This window comes from Falco cherrug, chromosome 6 (genome assembly GCF_023634085.1).
Source record: "Falco cherrug isolate bFalChe1 chromosome 6, bFalChe1.pri, whole genome shotgun sequence".
Lineage (NCBI taxonomy): Eukaryota > Metazoa > Chordata > Aves > Falconiformes > Falconidae > Falco > Falco cherrug.
In genome coordinates, this window is record NC_073702.1 from 77,785,154 (window position 1) to 77,801,781 (window position 16,628).

Genomic DNA, 16,628 nt, shown 5'->3' on the forward strand with positions numbered 1-16,628 from the left:
AAAAAAACACCCCACAACCAAACAAAAAACCCCAACAAAAAGCACCCCTACCCTGTAAACTCTTCAAAAGCAATGTGCAAGTCCACAAACATGCTCATGAAGTTAGTAGCCTTGAAGACCAAGGTGACGGCCGGTTCCCTCCCCAGGCCTCCCTGCATGCACCCCTGCCACCTTCCTCAAGCCAGAAGCAATGGCCCGGCGCCTAGAGCCAGAACCCACCCCATAGCTCAAGACTCGTCTGCCCAAAAGTGGCTCCCTGAAACCATCCCAGGCTGGGTGTTTCTGGCTAAGGGCCAGAGCCAAGAGCCTTCTGGGGAATGAAGTGGGGTACCCCCTAGATGCATGGGGCAGCCCGAGGGCCTCAGCGGGCCGAGGTTTCTACTGAGGGGCCGTGAGGCAGCTCCATCCCGCGGGGGAGCTGTGGGAGCACGGGCTGACGGCAGGGTCCTCAGCCTCTGTGGGAAGGGGCGCATCGCCCCTCAGGAGGCTAGCGGCCTTCCCTCAGGAGGGCCTGAGGACAAATGACTGCGGGGCGGCCGGGAGACAGGGCAGAAAACCGAACCGGGGAGGCAGGGAGAAGGGAGGCGGCAGCGGGGCAGCTCGGCACTCCCGCCGGGCGCTGAGGGGGCACGGCGGGCGCCGGGGGAGGGGCGGGTCCACGGGGCGGGGACGCGGCCGTGACGTCACCCCTCCTGGCAACGGCGCCACGGCGTGGGGGCGGTGGCGCTCGGCTCTCGCGGGATTTGGCGACCCCCGCGGCGAGCGGGGCGGGGCGGGGCGGGGCGGGGCGGGGGCGGGGCCGGGGCCGCCGGTGCCGGAGCTCGCCCGAGGCGAGGCGTGGCGGGAGGGGACTGCGGCTGCTTCTGCCCCTGCCCCTGCCTCTGCCTTTGCCCCGGGCCGCCGGCGGCTCGGAGCAGCCTCTTTAACGCCGGTGCCCGTAGGGACACGGATGGAGCCGCCGTGCCCGGCTTGAGCACGTCGGCGGGATCGGGAGTCGCTCCGTCGAGCCCGGGCGGGCGGGCGCAGCATGGGTGAGCACGGCGGGGAAGCGCTGCCGCGGCGGGAGGCGGCGAGGCTGGCCCCCTCTTCCCGCTCCCCAGGGGCCGCCTCCGTCGCCCTTTGTCTGAGGGGGGGGGGGGCGCGGACCTGCGGTGCCCGGGGAAGCGTCGCTTCAGGGCAGCCGCCGGCGTGCCCTGGGGAAGCAGCGTCGCTGGTACCCGCTGCCCTGGCGGAAGGTGGCGGCTGGCGGAGGGGCTGGAGGAGCTGCCGCGGGTGCCCGGGCCCGGCAGGCCGGAGCCGGCGGCGGCAGGTGCCCGCAGGTGCTTGGCTGAACGCCGCCTCCCCGGCGGGACGAGGGGCGGCGAGAGGCCGGGGCCGCTCCCTCCTGCCCGACCTAGCCCGGGGGGCTGCGGCGGGGGCCCGGGGCGGCCGGAGGCGGATGGCGGTGCCGGGGGTGACAGGGTTTTCGGTGGGGAGAGCGAGGTTTGCAGCCGTATAGCGAGCATTGAGCCAGTGCTGGAGGGAGGGAGCTTGGTCTTGGTCGGAGGGGCTTGGTGAAAAGTTTTTCGGGTTAAATCCAGCCCTTCTGGCTTCTTTTTTGTACCCAGCTTCAGTTTGAGCTGTGCCTACTCCCATTTCTCCACCAAGGTGTTGGCTTCAAAAAAGCAAGTGTACGACGACTCGAAGTATTTCTGTTTTCATAATGTGCCAGCTCAGGTTTACACTTGAAACAATCAGTTGTGCTGGGTCTGATTTTTAATGGAAGAGCCTCTGCACAGGCAAGTGTGAAAGACCGACTTCAACATCACTCTTCAGAGCCTTCTTTCCTTATACAGGATGCCCCCACTGGGGTCCAAAGAGCTCCGTTGACCATTTTATCTGCCTCTGTTACCTCCACTCGCGTTGCATCCCTTGCTGTGCTGTCCTGTGTAACATCAGCTGCTTAATGCCCTTCTGGAGGGGTGTGTGCAGGAGTGCGTGTGGTGGGGGCTTGCCTGCCCTGTTTAAAGAGGGCTGCGTGTGTGTGCTTATGCTGCTGTGTGCAAACATGCTATGTTTAAGCGGAATTTAAGCCTTTTAGGTGGAAGGATACCTAGGTTTTGAATAGCTTTGCTTCCTCCCCCTTATGCATTAAAAAAAAAAGGGGGGGGGAGAAATGCGGTGTGTGTAGATCAAACGTGCAGTTAGTGGACCGATAAATGTTCCTCCTGATAATAAAGACGTGCTCTCAGTTTTTTCATCTCAGTGAAAGTTGTATTACATGATCAAAGCACACTTAAAATGAAGTCTGAAAATATAAAGTGAAATTGGCGTTCTAGGTTCTGATACAAGCCAAACTCTAAAAAACTTTTTGATGCTTCTTTTGGTTATTCAGAATAGGCAGGAATTATTGTTTCTTTCTTTCTGGGTTGCGTTGTCTTACTTGCAAGTGAGAAGCATCTGTCCAGGTCATTGCAGTGGCCTGTGATGGTAGTTTGTAAAGCATAAAGTTGTAGTGTGCTAGTTAAACTTTTTAAACTCAGACTGTGTAATGCTGAAATGTGAAATACCTGAGGATTTATTTATGGTAGGTCTGGGTTATTAGTGTACAGTTAGGAATACTGTAAACACTGTTAATAAAGGACTGAGTCCAGCTTATGACTAAAGGTTACTGTAGTTTTATGTTTTATGGGTTTTTTTCCTTTCCTTTTTTTAAGTGTGGCTTGGTTCTCTGTCTCTTCTGATTACAGTAGTGAGCATGTTATTACTGCTGCAGAGGTGACTGAATTGACAATACTGTGTCAAGTATTGTTATTGCATGGGTGGTTACAGCAATTTGTGTGCAGTATAGAACTGTTTCTGCCAGAACATTGGCAAACCTCTATAAATGATTGCAGAATGATCCTAGAACCTTTTAGATAGATTTTCTATGAAGGTGTCATCCTTTATTTAGATTTTCAAGCGTTATTCTCTTGTCACCAAAAGTAGGGAGAAATGTACTGTAAAACACCTCTAAAAATAAGAGTGGAAAAAGAACTAACTGTAGTCTGCACTGCACTCACTATATTTAGTGATGGCCTCACATTTAACTTTAGAGGTCATTATTTCATTATTTTATTACTGACGTCATAGTAGACCTGGCTCTTGATAAGAGATTGTTTGTCTTTTATGTCAGCTTATGGAAGAGATTTTACATGTAAGAGGTGGCATGGAGGGGGCTGTTGGGATATCTGTTTGACAAACTCAAGGGTTTCCGAGATTTATGGAGAAGTAAGAACGGGGCATGTGGAGGAATGACTGTGGAGGAACCAAAAGGAGAAGGGCAGAAATACAAAATGCCTTGGAATAGGTTCTTTACATTCTTGTAGTGATTGGACATTAATGTTGCAAGAGCATGTGTCATTCAGGCACTTGAAAGATGGGGAGGAGGATGTTGTCAGAGGTGACAAACACGACACTATTAACTGGTAACTAAAGTACTAGTAATGCGGTAATGCCCTGTTAAGGGCTTAGGCTTTATCATTGTAATTACTTGCCTTCTGTACTAGGTAAGTCAAATGGATTCAATATATGGTTCTACAAATAGAGAAATAGATTAATTAAAGGGGAAAAAGCGTTCAGATGTTCTGTGGAAAAACTTTGAATTACCTTTTTGCTGTCTTGGGTTGATAGCCACTTGGAGGTAGAATTCTGTGTATTGTAGGATCTGTCTGGTTTACTTTTATGGCCCAAAATTAGATTATTTTACTAATTGTAGTTGAGAAAGTGTTTGACTGTATAACTTACATGTTAACAAGAAGGTTGCGCTAAATTTGCAGTGTCCAACTAATTTTTATATGGCTTTACAGCTAAAGAGTGAAGTATTCCAGCAGCAGTTAATAAATTGCCACAGTGGTTCACTGAAACTTACTGGACTTCTGTCAGTATCTACTTCGCTATATGCATTTCTCCCCCCTTCCCCCCCCATCCCATCCCCTTTTTATTTCCAAAAATTTGTGCAAGTTTTGATTTGTGGTGCTGAGAAGTTAGTACATTTGAATTTCCTGGATTTTAGCTTTAGAAAGTTTTATAACTTTGGAATACTTTAAGAAGCCAGACATACTTTTTCATTGCTAACAGAATGAGTATAAATATACATAAATATATTTGTTTTACAGAAACTATTTAGTAAGTTTATCGGGCATTAAACTTGCATGACACCTTTTGCTTTCTTTACCTTCATGTTGGCAACAGAAAAAAATCGGGAAGGGTTTTGTAAGCAGGCTGAGTGCTTGTAACATAGTCACATGGACAGTGACAGATTGTTGCAGTATTGACTAGTAGTATTAGAAGAACCAATCAAAACATTACTTCAAGGTTTGCTCTCTCATTTGAGGAAAAAAACCCAACAAACCAACCAAAACTAAACACCCCCCCCCCCCCCCCCCCAAAAAAAAAAGAAATCACTCCAAACACCCCCCAAACATATGGGATAGGATAAATGAAGAGTCCTTCCACTACTATTATTCATAGTAAAATACTGAAGAATGAGTTATTGGAAGTAAAATTTTTTGCAACCCTTTTCTACTGGGGCACTTGATGATTGTAACGTTGACAGACCCATTGTATTTGTACTGGCAATGTTGAGCAAAGTGCTGTCTTATAGTTTTCTTTATTCTAGGCAAAACTATAAGGGAAGATGATGGAAAGTTGACCTCTGGAAGAGAGGTGCCTAAGCTACTGGGAAAACAAGTTACAGTAACTGAGAAGGAGTGGTGTGTACTGGGTTTGGGTTGAGGTGGAGGAGAAATCCCATCAAAAAGTGCTAGAGATTATGTCAGCTCAGCTTTTGCCTTTTCTGTTTTTCCAAGCATGTAAGAGCTGCTATGCTAAGTCTTGTCTTTGGGGCAGGTAGGAAGGAAGAGGATATGGAAAGCAGGCAGGTCCATCGTGGAATGTTGTTTGTTTTTAAGTAAGACACATGGTCTGGCAATTAGTAATTGCTCAAAAGTGTTTGTAGTTTCACTGGACTTTTTTTATAGATGGGGATAGGCTATCAGGGACTTGTACAAAGGGGGGCAAAGAGGCTCTTGCTCTCCACAGCTACCTGTGGCAGTGAGAGTCCCTGTTTAGCATGAATGGGTGTGTAGGAAAGATGTCGTTTTCGCATAAGGCTTTTTCCCTAAAGCTGCTGCTCATTCTGCCTAATTCCTTTGTATTTTTGAGAAATGGTGGGTGATTGGTGGCTTCAGACTGAGAAGTCTCCCCACGTCTGCTTTCCTTGTGTGCCAGCCATTCTGGGTGCTGGTCACCTTTACTGGATGGTTATTTTAATTTTGATAGCACTTTCATCTTGTGGAGAGTTCTTGAGACTGTGTATATGTTATTCAAGACTTAACTCCATGCAGGAGTGTAATTATTTGCTGTCCTGGCTTCTTTTATTCTCCTATCGGTTCTTAGAGGTTCTGTTTCAGCTAGGTAGGGTCTTCCCTTTGGAGTCTCTTCACTTTCACTGGCTGCCTTCGCCCCGTTGTCTGCCTGTATTAGGCTTTTTTGTCCCTTAGTGATTTTTTTGTTGCATAAACACAGGAAGTGTGTGGTCAGGCATGCTGCACTGTCTGGGACTAAGCGAGGCGGCTGCCTGGGCTGTCCCGCTCTGGCTGTCATCGCTTTGCTCTTCCCCATCCATTTTGCTTCCTTAGGGGTGCTGTCACATGTGACTGCTGCTCTAGTATTTCCCTGACCCAGCTTCATAAAAGTGCTTTGCTAGGAAAGAGCAGCAATGAAAGTGCCTAAAGTGACTTAGGTTGTCTTGACAGATGTGGGTAAGTTGATCAGGTGAAATTTGTTACTAGTAGTTCTGGAATGTAGCAATTTCTAGCAGCTAGTCCAACCTGTGATTGCCCCCTGCGCACTTAAAACTTGTCTCTGGTCCACTACAAGGGGTTAGTCCTTTTCTTCTGTTCCTTTAAAGTCTGGTGATTTGATTATTTTTTTTTTTTTTTTAAGCTGGCTTCCTAGATTTTGTGATGTAGTTAAATCAAACTTTTCCTTCTGACACTCTTCCTTTCCATGAATGTTGCTTTTCTCTTCTACTCTGAATTGTGAATTTGCTAACAATGTAAAATGTGCCCTCCTCACTGTGAAGGGGATGCTTGTGTCTTTGCTGTCCCGTATCTTCTTGGATGTGCAGTGATGAGAAATAGTTTTACATAACTTTGTCACTGTGATGGTGCGAGCGTAACCCTGCTTGCACATAGCCCTTGGCTGTCCTGTCAGAGTCCTAAATCAGACTGAAGGACAAGTCACAGTATGTGTCTGTCTGCCAGATGAGTTAAATCTTTCCACTTTTGGGGGTGATGTACACTGGAGAGAATATAATATGAGGTCATTTAGAATATGGAATTAACTTTTCTTAAAGGAATATGTATTGCCTATAGCACACCTAAAGTATTATTAGGCAGGGTTGCTTTCAGTGGAATAAATTAGAATCTAATATTTTGAATTATTAAAAAAAACCCACCCTTTTCCTTTAATTTCAGCAATTTGGACAGTGCTGACTTGCGATGTTACAGGAGAGGGTTGCAGCTGGAGCTCTCTGCTGAAATCTGGAGAAAGAAGCGAGGATCTGTCTGCTTGTGTGCCTTAGTGCTGTAAAGTTTTGTAATTGTAAATTTGAGTTTAAATTTGACATTGTTAAACAAACTAAAAATTAATTTTATCACCTTTATTGCTTAAACCAGATAAAGTATTATTTTAAATTATTGAAATGGCTTAAGCTTATGCTGTTTCCTTAGCAGTATCTAAATTGTCACGAACATGATACTTTTTGGCAGTAGAGGAATATGTAAATGTTTTTTCTTTTTCTTTTTTTTTGCTTCCTTTGAATAGATTTTTGTGGATTTGAGTTACTAATGATTTTTATTTTAGTTTTAAGGAAGGCGGTTTTGCCCAAGATCCTGGAAACTTGCCTGATTTACCATTTAAAGAAGACTCTTAAGTCATTAGTTACTACTTCTTGGATAAAATTACGAAGTGGTCAGTCTTAGTCAAATGCTTTCGACTGTATATGTAGCGTGATCTTTGTAAGCTGGTGCTGAAACAAAATCTCATCCTTCACTTGCTTCTGGCTAGTGAGTATTGTCCTCTTCCCTTCCTTGTACAAGCTGAATCTTTTGAAACTTCCCTGTTTTTCTGGATTAGTTTTCAGCCAGGTTGGCTCTCTAGAAGCTGAGACTAAGCTCATGGTTGCAAAAAGTGAATGAAAGCAGGATGAGGATGCTATTTAAGAGTGGTGTCAGCTGCAGCACATTTACAGCAGTTGTCAGAGTTGTGCCTGGTAGAAATTACTGTCTTCCAGTTTTAGCTCTTTGGTTCAATTGTGGATTTATTTGATTTATTTACCTGTTTGCCTTAATTCTGCTTAATATTTTTTATTTTCCAAGCTACATTGTTTCTTAATTTTTCAGGAAAGATACGAAAGAAGAACAATAGCAAATTTCTTGGGATGGTTCAAGTTACTTCCACTCAATGAATCTTTGGGACTGGGGAGAGAAAAGCCTCCCACTTTCACTGCTTGAAGAAATGAAACTGCTTAATTTCATAAAGGTTTCACGCTCTAGTAAAGGAGAATCATATCACTTGACTCTGGACTTGTAGCTTTAGTTATGAAAGGATTAGTTTTAAGGTTGCTTTGTGTGTAATTTCTGTTGTCCTGGAGTCATTCTGTGTGTGCAGTTTAACTCTGTGCTTCAGCGGAGATCTCTTTAAGCTGCTGCTGAACAAGGTAGAGCTTTGTGATGCTTCCTCCTGGCTTGCTATGGCCCTGGTGGTTGTGAGTCCGCAGTGTGAGCTGACAAGCTGGCTGGTGTGGAAGAAACTCATGTGCCAGGTTTGCCATTGTGTCAGCAAGCTGAGTGGCCTTATTCTGACTGCACAGTCATTAGTGCCTGTGCAAGAAAGTGGATGGGACTGTATTTCAGGAGCCAGGGAATGGAGAGTGTAGCCTGCAGTTACTTTGCACTTGATCCAAGCTGAAATTTCGTGAGTTTCTACTGAGTGTCTATATTAATTGCTCTCCCTAAGTGTTCATGATCCAGCAAACCGATTATTTTATAGCTTTCTTGTTCCTGATCTTTAAAATGCTTTTTACGTCCTTGTCATCCTCCCCATCCATTTTAAGCCAGCCAAGTGTCCTTTTTAAACTGTCTCTAACTTGCTTTCTTTTTGAAATGGGCTTAATAATGCCTTTAAAGAGAAAATAGTTCCTAAACAGCTAGAACTTATTATTTTGGTGGCTTTTTCTATTTCTGTGGATTTTGGTTTTGGTTGTACTCGGTGGTATGTATGTTTTGAGAAGACAGCTTACCGTAGGATGTAAAAAATAATATACCTCCGTCCTTCTATATTCTGATTTTCTGCAGTTGGGCTGGATGGTAATGTTCCCATCACTTATGCTTTTATGGAGTTTGGCTTATTTAGTACTGTCATAAATCAGTAAATGCAAGATCAACTAGAATAAGTCTGCCTAAAACTTAAGGGAAATTATATTGCTGTTTGCACTCATTTTAACATCTGAATGTTTCTGTCTGGGAAGTTACTGACTACTAGAACAAATTGCCAAGGGAAGTGCTAGATCCATCATTTCTCGATACGGTCAATCCCCTGGATGATGCCCCTATCAGTGCATTCTTTAGTCTTCCCTTTTGGCAGATTTAGTGATCATGTGTCCTTGGGATGATCTAGTTCAAGACACTGGCCAGGGTTGAATCCAGCTGGAGAAGAACCAGCTGGCTGATTTGGCAGCAAACTAAAACCGGCACACCCTGGAGCAGCAGAACTGTGGAAGCACAAGGGAAGAGGCAGCAGTATGGAAATGAACAGGGAGAGAGTGTGCAGGGTCACTACTTCATCCTCAGATTGTTGAAATCACTCTAAGAAACTCTATATTCTCTGTAAATGACTAAAGCAACTGTTCCTGAAAAGCAGAACCCATCTGTTTGGTTTCCTAACTGGTTAAGTCAAGAATATTCTTTTCTCCAGAGTTTTTTAGTACAAGACTTCAAATTTAGCTAGATTTGCAAGCTGCCTGGGAGTGTCGGCAGAGTTTCAGATGTTTGAAACCTCAGTGTCCCAGATAACACTTGTTTTTGTGTTCATCTGAGTTAGTGCTATTCTGAAGCCAGGTAAGATGAGATGCGGTTCTGAAATTGGGGCAGTGGAAGTGCTGAAGGGAGTAAGTCTTTTGTAGGCATGAGAACAAAACCATATACATTAATCCCATACTATCATGGGTATGGTAGATAAGGATCTTTCAGAAAAGTTATTGTAAACTGTGCTGTTTTGCTCATGAAAGTGCTTCATTTTTGTGACTCAAGTTGTGTGTGGTACAGAAAATACACCTTGCCCTTCAGCACTGGGAATGAGAGTTTGTGGAGTGGAAGACGATAGTTAAAACATTACATTAATATTTGCACATTATGAGAAGCCTAAGTATAATAGGATCTGCTTTTCCAGCATACCAGTTTCTGTGTAAGGATGGTGGTGAAGGGAAATTGGAAACTGTCTGGGGTTAAACCCTTTGCAGTTTGAGGAGAACTTGAAGACATTTCTTGTAACTGTGTGTGCTATAGGGTTGTATGTGAATTAACAGTGTGGTGGTTCTCAAGTGAAAGCACAGTTGAGAGTGCATAAAATTGCCTCCTAATTTTCGTGTGTTCATCATCTTACTAGATGCTTATTTTGTGGAAAGAGGGTTTCCTCTTTCAGTCTTAGTACTGTGTCCTTTCTGAGAGAGAATCATAAAATATATATATGGATTGCAAGGTAAATGGCATCTAATGAATAGGTAGCAGAAGAAAACCTGCCCTGGTAGATAACTAGGACCAGGAATCCTCAGGCTTGGTGAGTAGGAGATGAAATAAAGCTGTTTATGAAATATGAGATGTGCTGTCAATAGAATAAAACACAGCCTGCTATCTCCATGCAGCAAGAAAGCTGTTTCCTATCAAGACAAGAGTTTCTGGGTCTTGCTGTTCACTGCTGCATCATGCTTTTGCAGTTCTGAGCAGTGGTTGAAGTGGTAAATCCTGAACTGTGTTTTTTAACAAGCTGAGGTTATATTGTTGATTTTTCTCTCCTCCTGATTTTTTTTTTTTTTTTTAACGTGTGTGTGGTTGGGTCACCAGGGTTGTGGTTGGTAGTGGTGAAATATGTGGGGACAGTCAAAACTATTTCCTTAGTGTTTCTGAAATCCAAACTACTACTTCAGGTGAATGTGGTGAGAGCAGTGGAGGTGAGGGTTAGCTTTCTATGAACTTGGGTTTGGGTGCTTTGTCTCCTGACTGAAGTGACTGCTATCCCTTGCCCCAGACAGCTTTTCATAACCTCCCATAAGGCATCAGCTCCCTCCTCAAATTCTTCAAATACCAATCATTCTGTGTTACTATCAATTAGCTCTGCAAGACACAGCACATGCTGTAGCTGCTTCCAAGCTGCATATTTGATGATTAGCCAGCCATCAGGTTATAAGAGCAAGAGTGTTTGGGCAGTGGTTTGGGTGCCTCAGTGCTGACTCGGGGGGTGGGGGTGGGTGGGGGGAAAGTGCAGCTCTTATTTTTGGAATGCTACTCTTTTGGCATGTTTCAACCAAATAGCTGCACAGGGAAAGAATTATCAGGAGTGAAGCAGGATAGGCTGATAGTGGCTTGTGTGAGCCTGGTTTCTTCAAGTGCTCAAGGTGATGTTCCTATACCTAAAAAAACCTCCACAGTGAATGCAGTGGGGGATAGTTGATGTGCTGCAGCAGTACTGGGGGAATGGACTGACAGGAACCTCCTGCAGTTCCAAAAGGACAAATGCATAATCCACCATCTGGGAAAGAACCACCTCACTGTCTATCAGGTGGCATTAGCAGTATAGTAGCTACTAGGTCATGGGGAGTAGTTGTTCCCCACCATCTGGCACTCACAAGGGTGTCTCTAAAATATTGTTTCCAGTTTTGCTCATCCCTCCCCGCAGATGCAAGGAGGATGCTGACAGATGGGAGAGTTGAGCATGGTTAGGAGGCCAGTGCGTACAGTGTGCAGGAAGTTGGTCTAGCCTGGAGAAGATGAAGACATATTCTCCTTGGAGGCACAGTGAAAAAATGTGTATCAGTGGCTGCAAGTTAGGACTAATGGTAATTCCTGTTGAATATAATGGAGGAAAAATTACTGTGGAATTGAATACCAGAAAAGGTGCCCAGGGTGCCTGTTTTATCTCCATCCTTTTTGAAAACTTCCAGAATTTAGTTGGACAATGCTTTGGTGACCTGATTTGACTTTGCGGTTAGCCTTGCTCTGACCAGTTTGCCGTAAGTGGTCCAGAGGTCCTTTGAAAACTTGTTTTTCTATGATCAGAAGTATTGCAAGCTACATCTGTTTAAATCGTGGTGTTAATAAGATATACTCTAAATCTGTCTAAATTCAGGTTACAAATGGATGTTTAAAGGACTCTATCTCCTAACTTTTAGAATATAATTGAGCTGTTGAAGCAGTTTTATCTCCTTTAAAAGTATCTGATTAAGATTGTAGAGTGCCCTTGAGCATTTGCCATTTTGACTGGCTTTTGTAAAAAAACTATTGCATAAGGATTTCTCTCTGTGCTTTTCAATCAACAGTTCAGTTTTTTATATTGACTAAAATGTCCGCAGTAAAAAGTAAATTAATTTTATTAATGCCATAATTAGAATGGACTGTCCTGACAGCATGAAGTCAGATAGGAACACTTGTTCCTCTTTTAATGCTAAGCATATTTTGTGGTTTTTGCAAGATCCCAATCTGGGACCATTCAGACTATTGCATCATGTCTGTTTTTAAAGATGAAGGGAACACTTTGTGCATGCTCCGAATGATGCTTTTAAGTTTCCATAAATTTATTTCAAAGCCAGATTCTTGCCATGTTTGCAGAAATACTAATTGTCATTCTGAATTAAATATGTGCCAAATTGTAGGCCATCTATCAAAGCATTTTTTCTTTTTCTTTTTTTTTTTTTTTTTTTTTTTTAGGAGTGTGAAAAGAGTTTTCTTTTGGTTTAAACCCAGAAGGCTTTCAGACAGTTTCTTGTTTCTGTAAATCATGAATTCATAACCTGGAGCTATGATCATGCTGTCCTTTTTGGCTAGAAGAGTCCTGAAAAAAATCTGCAGGAGGAGCTGAAGCTTTTGTAGTAATGTGGGGTCCTGATAGTGAAGGAGGAAAACTTCTATAAAATTTAAATACATTTTTTAAAAAATTTTTTTTAGGGGGGTACAGGAATAACTTTATAAAAAGAATTCTAAGATAAGCAACAGAGTCTTCCCCTTCAAATGTATTTTTGTGAGCTAATTATCAAGTGAAAGTTTTAAGGGAAAAACCTATACCCTGTGGTACTTTTACTGCTTATTTGGTGCTTTGAATTTGAACTAAATCTGAATGAGGTACGATTTTTTTTAATTTTTTTTTTTTTTTTTTGTTCTTCAGAGCTTTTTGGCATGGCTTTATTTTAGCAGCTTTTGTAATTTGGTGTTTTGTGACTTACCTTGAATGTTGTGCCAAATAAATGTTATAAAATTAACTTAAGGGAAGGAACGGAGGAAGAGGTGTAAATCTATGTATGGAACAGTGTCTGAGTCATGACTTTAAAAAAAGCACACATTTTCTGAAGTACATTCCCTTGTACCCTCTCAGGTCCCTGGTTTTCTCTGCATATTAAATTAGTAGCAGCTTTTCACCTTTGCTTATGAAGACATGTGCTACCTTTTCTGCAGGTGTCACCTCTCATTTCCAGGCTGGTTTCTTGCAATGAGCTCTGCTCAGACTGAAGGAAACAGCAAAACATCACTTTGTGCTTAATGTAACTTGCCAGGTAAAACATTTTGACCTCTCCTGTCCTTACAAGGTGGTGTCAAATACTAGTGGTTTTACTCTAATACTTCCTATTTCAGTCTTGCTGTGAAGGGAGGAGTCTGTCAAGTCCTGCTCATAGAATTGAGGGGGGTAAATTAAATCCACAATTCTATCAGTTCTTAAGTTTGCGTATATCTTAAGGTAAGTATTTCTGATAATATTGGAGAAGACATGATTGGATTCTTCTTCTAGTGTAGGTTTAATATACCTGCAGTGAGAAATATATCACTAAGATGCTTTTTTTTCCCATCTGGTTGGTAATGATGACTTACCATCTACAGGATGCAGTTGGAATTGAGGGGATGTGTGCAGTGATTTGCTTTAGGGAAGTAAAAACTGACAAATGTTTAATTTAAAGTGTGTTCTATTGTACACAGTGGTAAGCACTAGAATGCACTCTAGAAAATTAGGGGAGCCTGGAGCAGGAAAATGAGCCATGTATGGTTTGCATCTTTAATGCTTCAGGGCAGGCTGCTGGGCAGGATTTCTGCTGTGCTGTTTAATTTCCTTCACAAAGTATCTTGCTAATTGTACTGGAGCCAGCTGGAGAAGCTGGTGTTTGAGATGGTTACTGTTGGAATGCAATGAGTTTCTCATTGCTTTAAACAGTTTGGGAGTAAAAGCATACATTTTTTTAGAGTTTTCAATTGTCCATTTCCTAATTATTTTAGCCATTCTTACTGGGCTGTAAAATTAGACATAATCTTTTATTAAAAATGTGTGGTGAGTCGTTTCTTGGAGAATGCATGATGGACTTGCCCAATCTAAAAATGCTGGGCAAATCCATGGCAGCTTCCAGATAGACCAGTTCTGTGCTGACAGGACCAAGACTTCTGGCTTTAGACCCTCTCATGGGTATACTGCTATTCTTGTTTTTATTTTTCTTTTTTTTTTTTTAGGATTGTTGCTCTAAGCAGAAAATGCTTGTGCTGGAATGGAGTGATGCAGCATAGAGCAACTTAGAAAGGAAGTAAGGAAAAACAGCAGATGCTGCAGGGTGGAAAGAAAAAGAAAAAAGAAAAAAAATGAAACTTTACTCAAATCATGTTATCACTGACTTTGAAAGTGACTGGAGCTGGCTTTGGACCGTACTGTCTGAGAGTTCATGACTTTGATGTCAGAGGCATAGCAGCGAGAAGTATTTTTGGGAGAAGTGTTCAGTGGCTGAAATGAATTTGTTTGGTCAACTTTGGCACAGAGTTGCCTGTCAGCTGTAGATATGTAAAATTGGAAGTTTGAGAAACTTAATGAGGTATCCAACAGATCGCAAGGATTCTGTGAAAGTGAGATGTCTCTGAAAGAGAACATGCTAAAACCAGTTACTGATAAATTCTTTTATTTGTATGATGTATCTAACACCTAGGTAAAATCTCATTAAAGATTTTTGTGTCTGAATTACAGAATGGTTTGGGTTGGAAGGGACCTCCAAAGATCATCTAGTCCCAACCTCTACTGCCATGGGCAGGGATACCTTCTGCTACAGCAGGTTGCTCAAAGCCCTGTCCAGCCTGGCCTTGAACACTTCTAACGATGGGACATCCACAGCTTCTCTGGGCAACCTGTCCCAGTGTCTCACCTCCCTTACCATAAAGAATTTCTTCCTTATGTCCAGTCTAAACCTACCCTTTTTCAGTTTAAAACTGTTGCCCCTTGTCCTGTCACTACAGGCCCTAGTAAAAAGTCTGTCCCCACCTCTTTTATAAGCCCCCTTTATATACTGAAATAAGTAAGGTCTCCATTATCATTAGAAAGCATAAAATGTGGTGGGACCCCATATTTCAGGAAAATAACACTGCTTTTTATTCCAGCTTGTTCATTCCCCTCTTCCAGCGGAAACCTTTTTTTTTTCCTTGAAGCTCATAGTATTTGATCAAAATAGGAAGCTGACAGTGTCTGAGCTGCTGGTGCTGAAGTCTGGGCAAGCAGATGCCCAAATGAGATACTGGATATTGTGAGACTGAAACGATATGTTTGAAAGCTGTTTTGTTTCTGCCCCACCCCATGTGTGTGTGTGTTCTGATTTGATTTTTTTTTTCCTAAAACTGTCTTTTATAACAGTTGAAAATACCTTTACTGTAAGCACAGGAGAGTACTTGCTAAGTTTCTAACTGATGTTCTAAACCGTAACATATATCTAGGACCTTTTTGGTGGTAACTTGTGGTAGAAAAGATACACTCTATTCCAGAGGAATGATATGTTTTCTTGATAACCAGCACTATGGTCTTTGATTGGAAAGACTTTGATTTTTAAATTCCCTTCTAAAAATATTTTTTTAAAAATTTGTTAGAGGAAGAGGGGCTAGGGCTGGAAGACTGAGCTGCTGCAGCACAGCACTGCCTGAATGCGAACTCAGGTGGGTATGGTGCTCCATCTGATCAGCTCTTACGCTGGGGAAGCAGAAAGGCAGCTTGTTGGAAATTTGGCCTGACTCTGTGGCATAGTGGCTGATTGACATCGCTCATCTAATGCTTCATCAAATCTGATGAGCCTTCTGAGATGTGGGGTGTGTTGGCATGAGTATGAAGGTTGTTGCTTCAAATGGAGCAAATCCTGTTGAGCTCCAAATTGAGTCCCTGCTGTGTGGCAGCAGGGTGTGTTTGGTGCTCCCAGAGTCTGGGTAGACACAGCTGAGCTGGTTTTGTGTAGAATCAGCTTGGGTCCAACAATGTGTGTTTTGTTTATATTGAAGGCGTCTTTAGTGCTTGAAAGCAGTGTGTGTTTGCCCAGCACCTGAGCTAATACATTCTACAGACTTAGGTTCTCTGTCTTTGGAATAATGAGCATATAGCAAAGTGGGAGTTAACTGCATATGCTTAAAAGAGAAAGTACATAAAATGGCGTGAAAATCTTTCAGTTTCATTGGCATTATGTTGTTTTATTCTAAACTAATGAAAGAATCTTGATGGCGCAGGGCACTTTGCTGAAAACAAGTCTTTAAGTCAATATTTGAATATATGAGATCAGCAGTATCTTAAACTGCCGAGTAAACTCCTCAGCCACATCCCTTCCTTGTGGCAACAGAAGTTCGCTTGGCTGGCATATAGGAAATAAAAGCTGCAGGAGCAGGAAGCAGTGTGGCTGCTGTGGTACAGGGGTGTTTATTAGGATTGGAGCTGGCATGACTGGTATGGCTCACATGGGAGCAGGCACAGGTAGAAAGGGCTCTGCCGTGTGTCACTGTTGTTTCTGAGGCCATGCAGGAGGTGTCTGACCTCCTTTTGAGCTACTGTGAAGGCAGAACATCTTGTGATGCTTGATGCTTTCAGAAGCCCTCGTTATGCAACTGTTTTGCAAGTCCTCCACATGGAGCATGAGTGTGATGGCTCTGCGTGGCTCAGCTTGGTTAAGTGTCTGCTGTTCTGTATAGTGTCACTTCGAAACTGTTGACTTATTGAAGGCTGTGGTGAACTCTGCTGTAAAATACTACGCGTGTAGACTACATGGTCTCCATTAGTTAAATACTCTTTCCTTGTCCAGCTTCTTAATAGCTTGGAACTGCATCCCTACCAACAGTGTTGACATGAATCCAGCGGCCTCATGTTGTTTATGCGTTGTGTTAGGATGTGGTTTTGTGGCAGGTTTTGTCTATGTGCAAAGCAGCATGTAGTGAGGGGCAATGTGATTGGATCCGTAGTGGGAAACTGCTGGTGTTAGGCATCTGACATTCATACTGCATGTTTTGGATGTTTTTATATCATCATGGTCCTAGTCTCATCCCATGGATTTAATGCCTGTTAAAGAT

The 16,628-nt window shown here is 43.1% G+C and overlaps 1 protein-coding gene across 2 annotated transcripts in view; it reads left to right on the forward strand.

The window, feature by feature from the left end:
- Positions 1–795: 795 nt before the first annotated feature.
- CD2AP (CD2 associated protein) overlaps positions 796–16,628 on the forward strand; it is an 89,634-nt gene continuing 73,801 nt past the window's right edge. For both annotated transcript variants that reach the window (XR_008732849.1, XM_055714361.1), the window contains exon 1: positions 796–1,031. Coding sequence is in view for 1 of the 2 variants with exons in the window: in XM_055714361.1 (XP_055570336.1) it covers positions 1,028–1,031 (4 nt within the window). In the remaining variant the exon portion in view is untranslated. The remainder of the gene's footprint in view (positions 1,032–16,628) is intronic.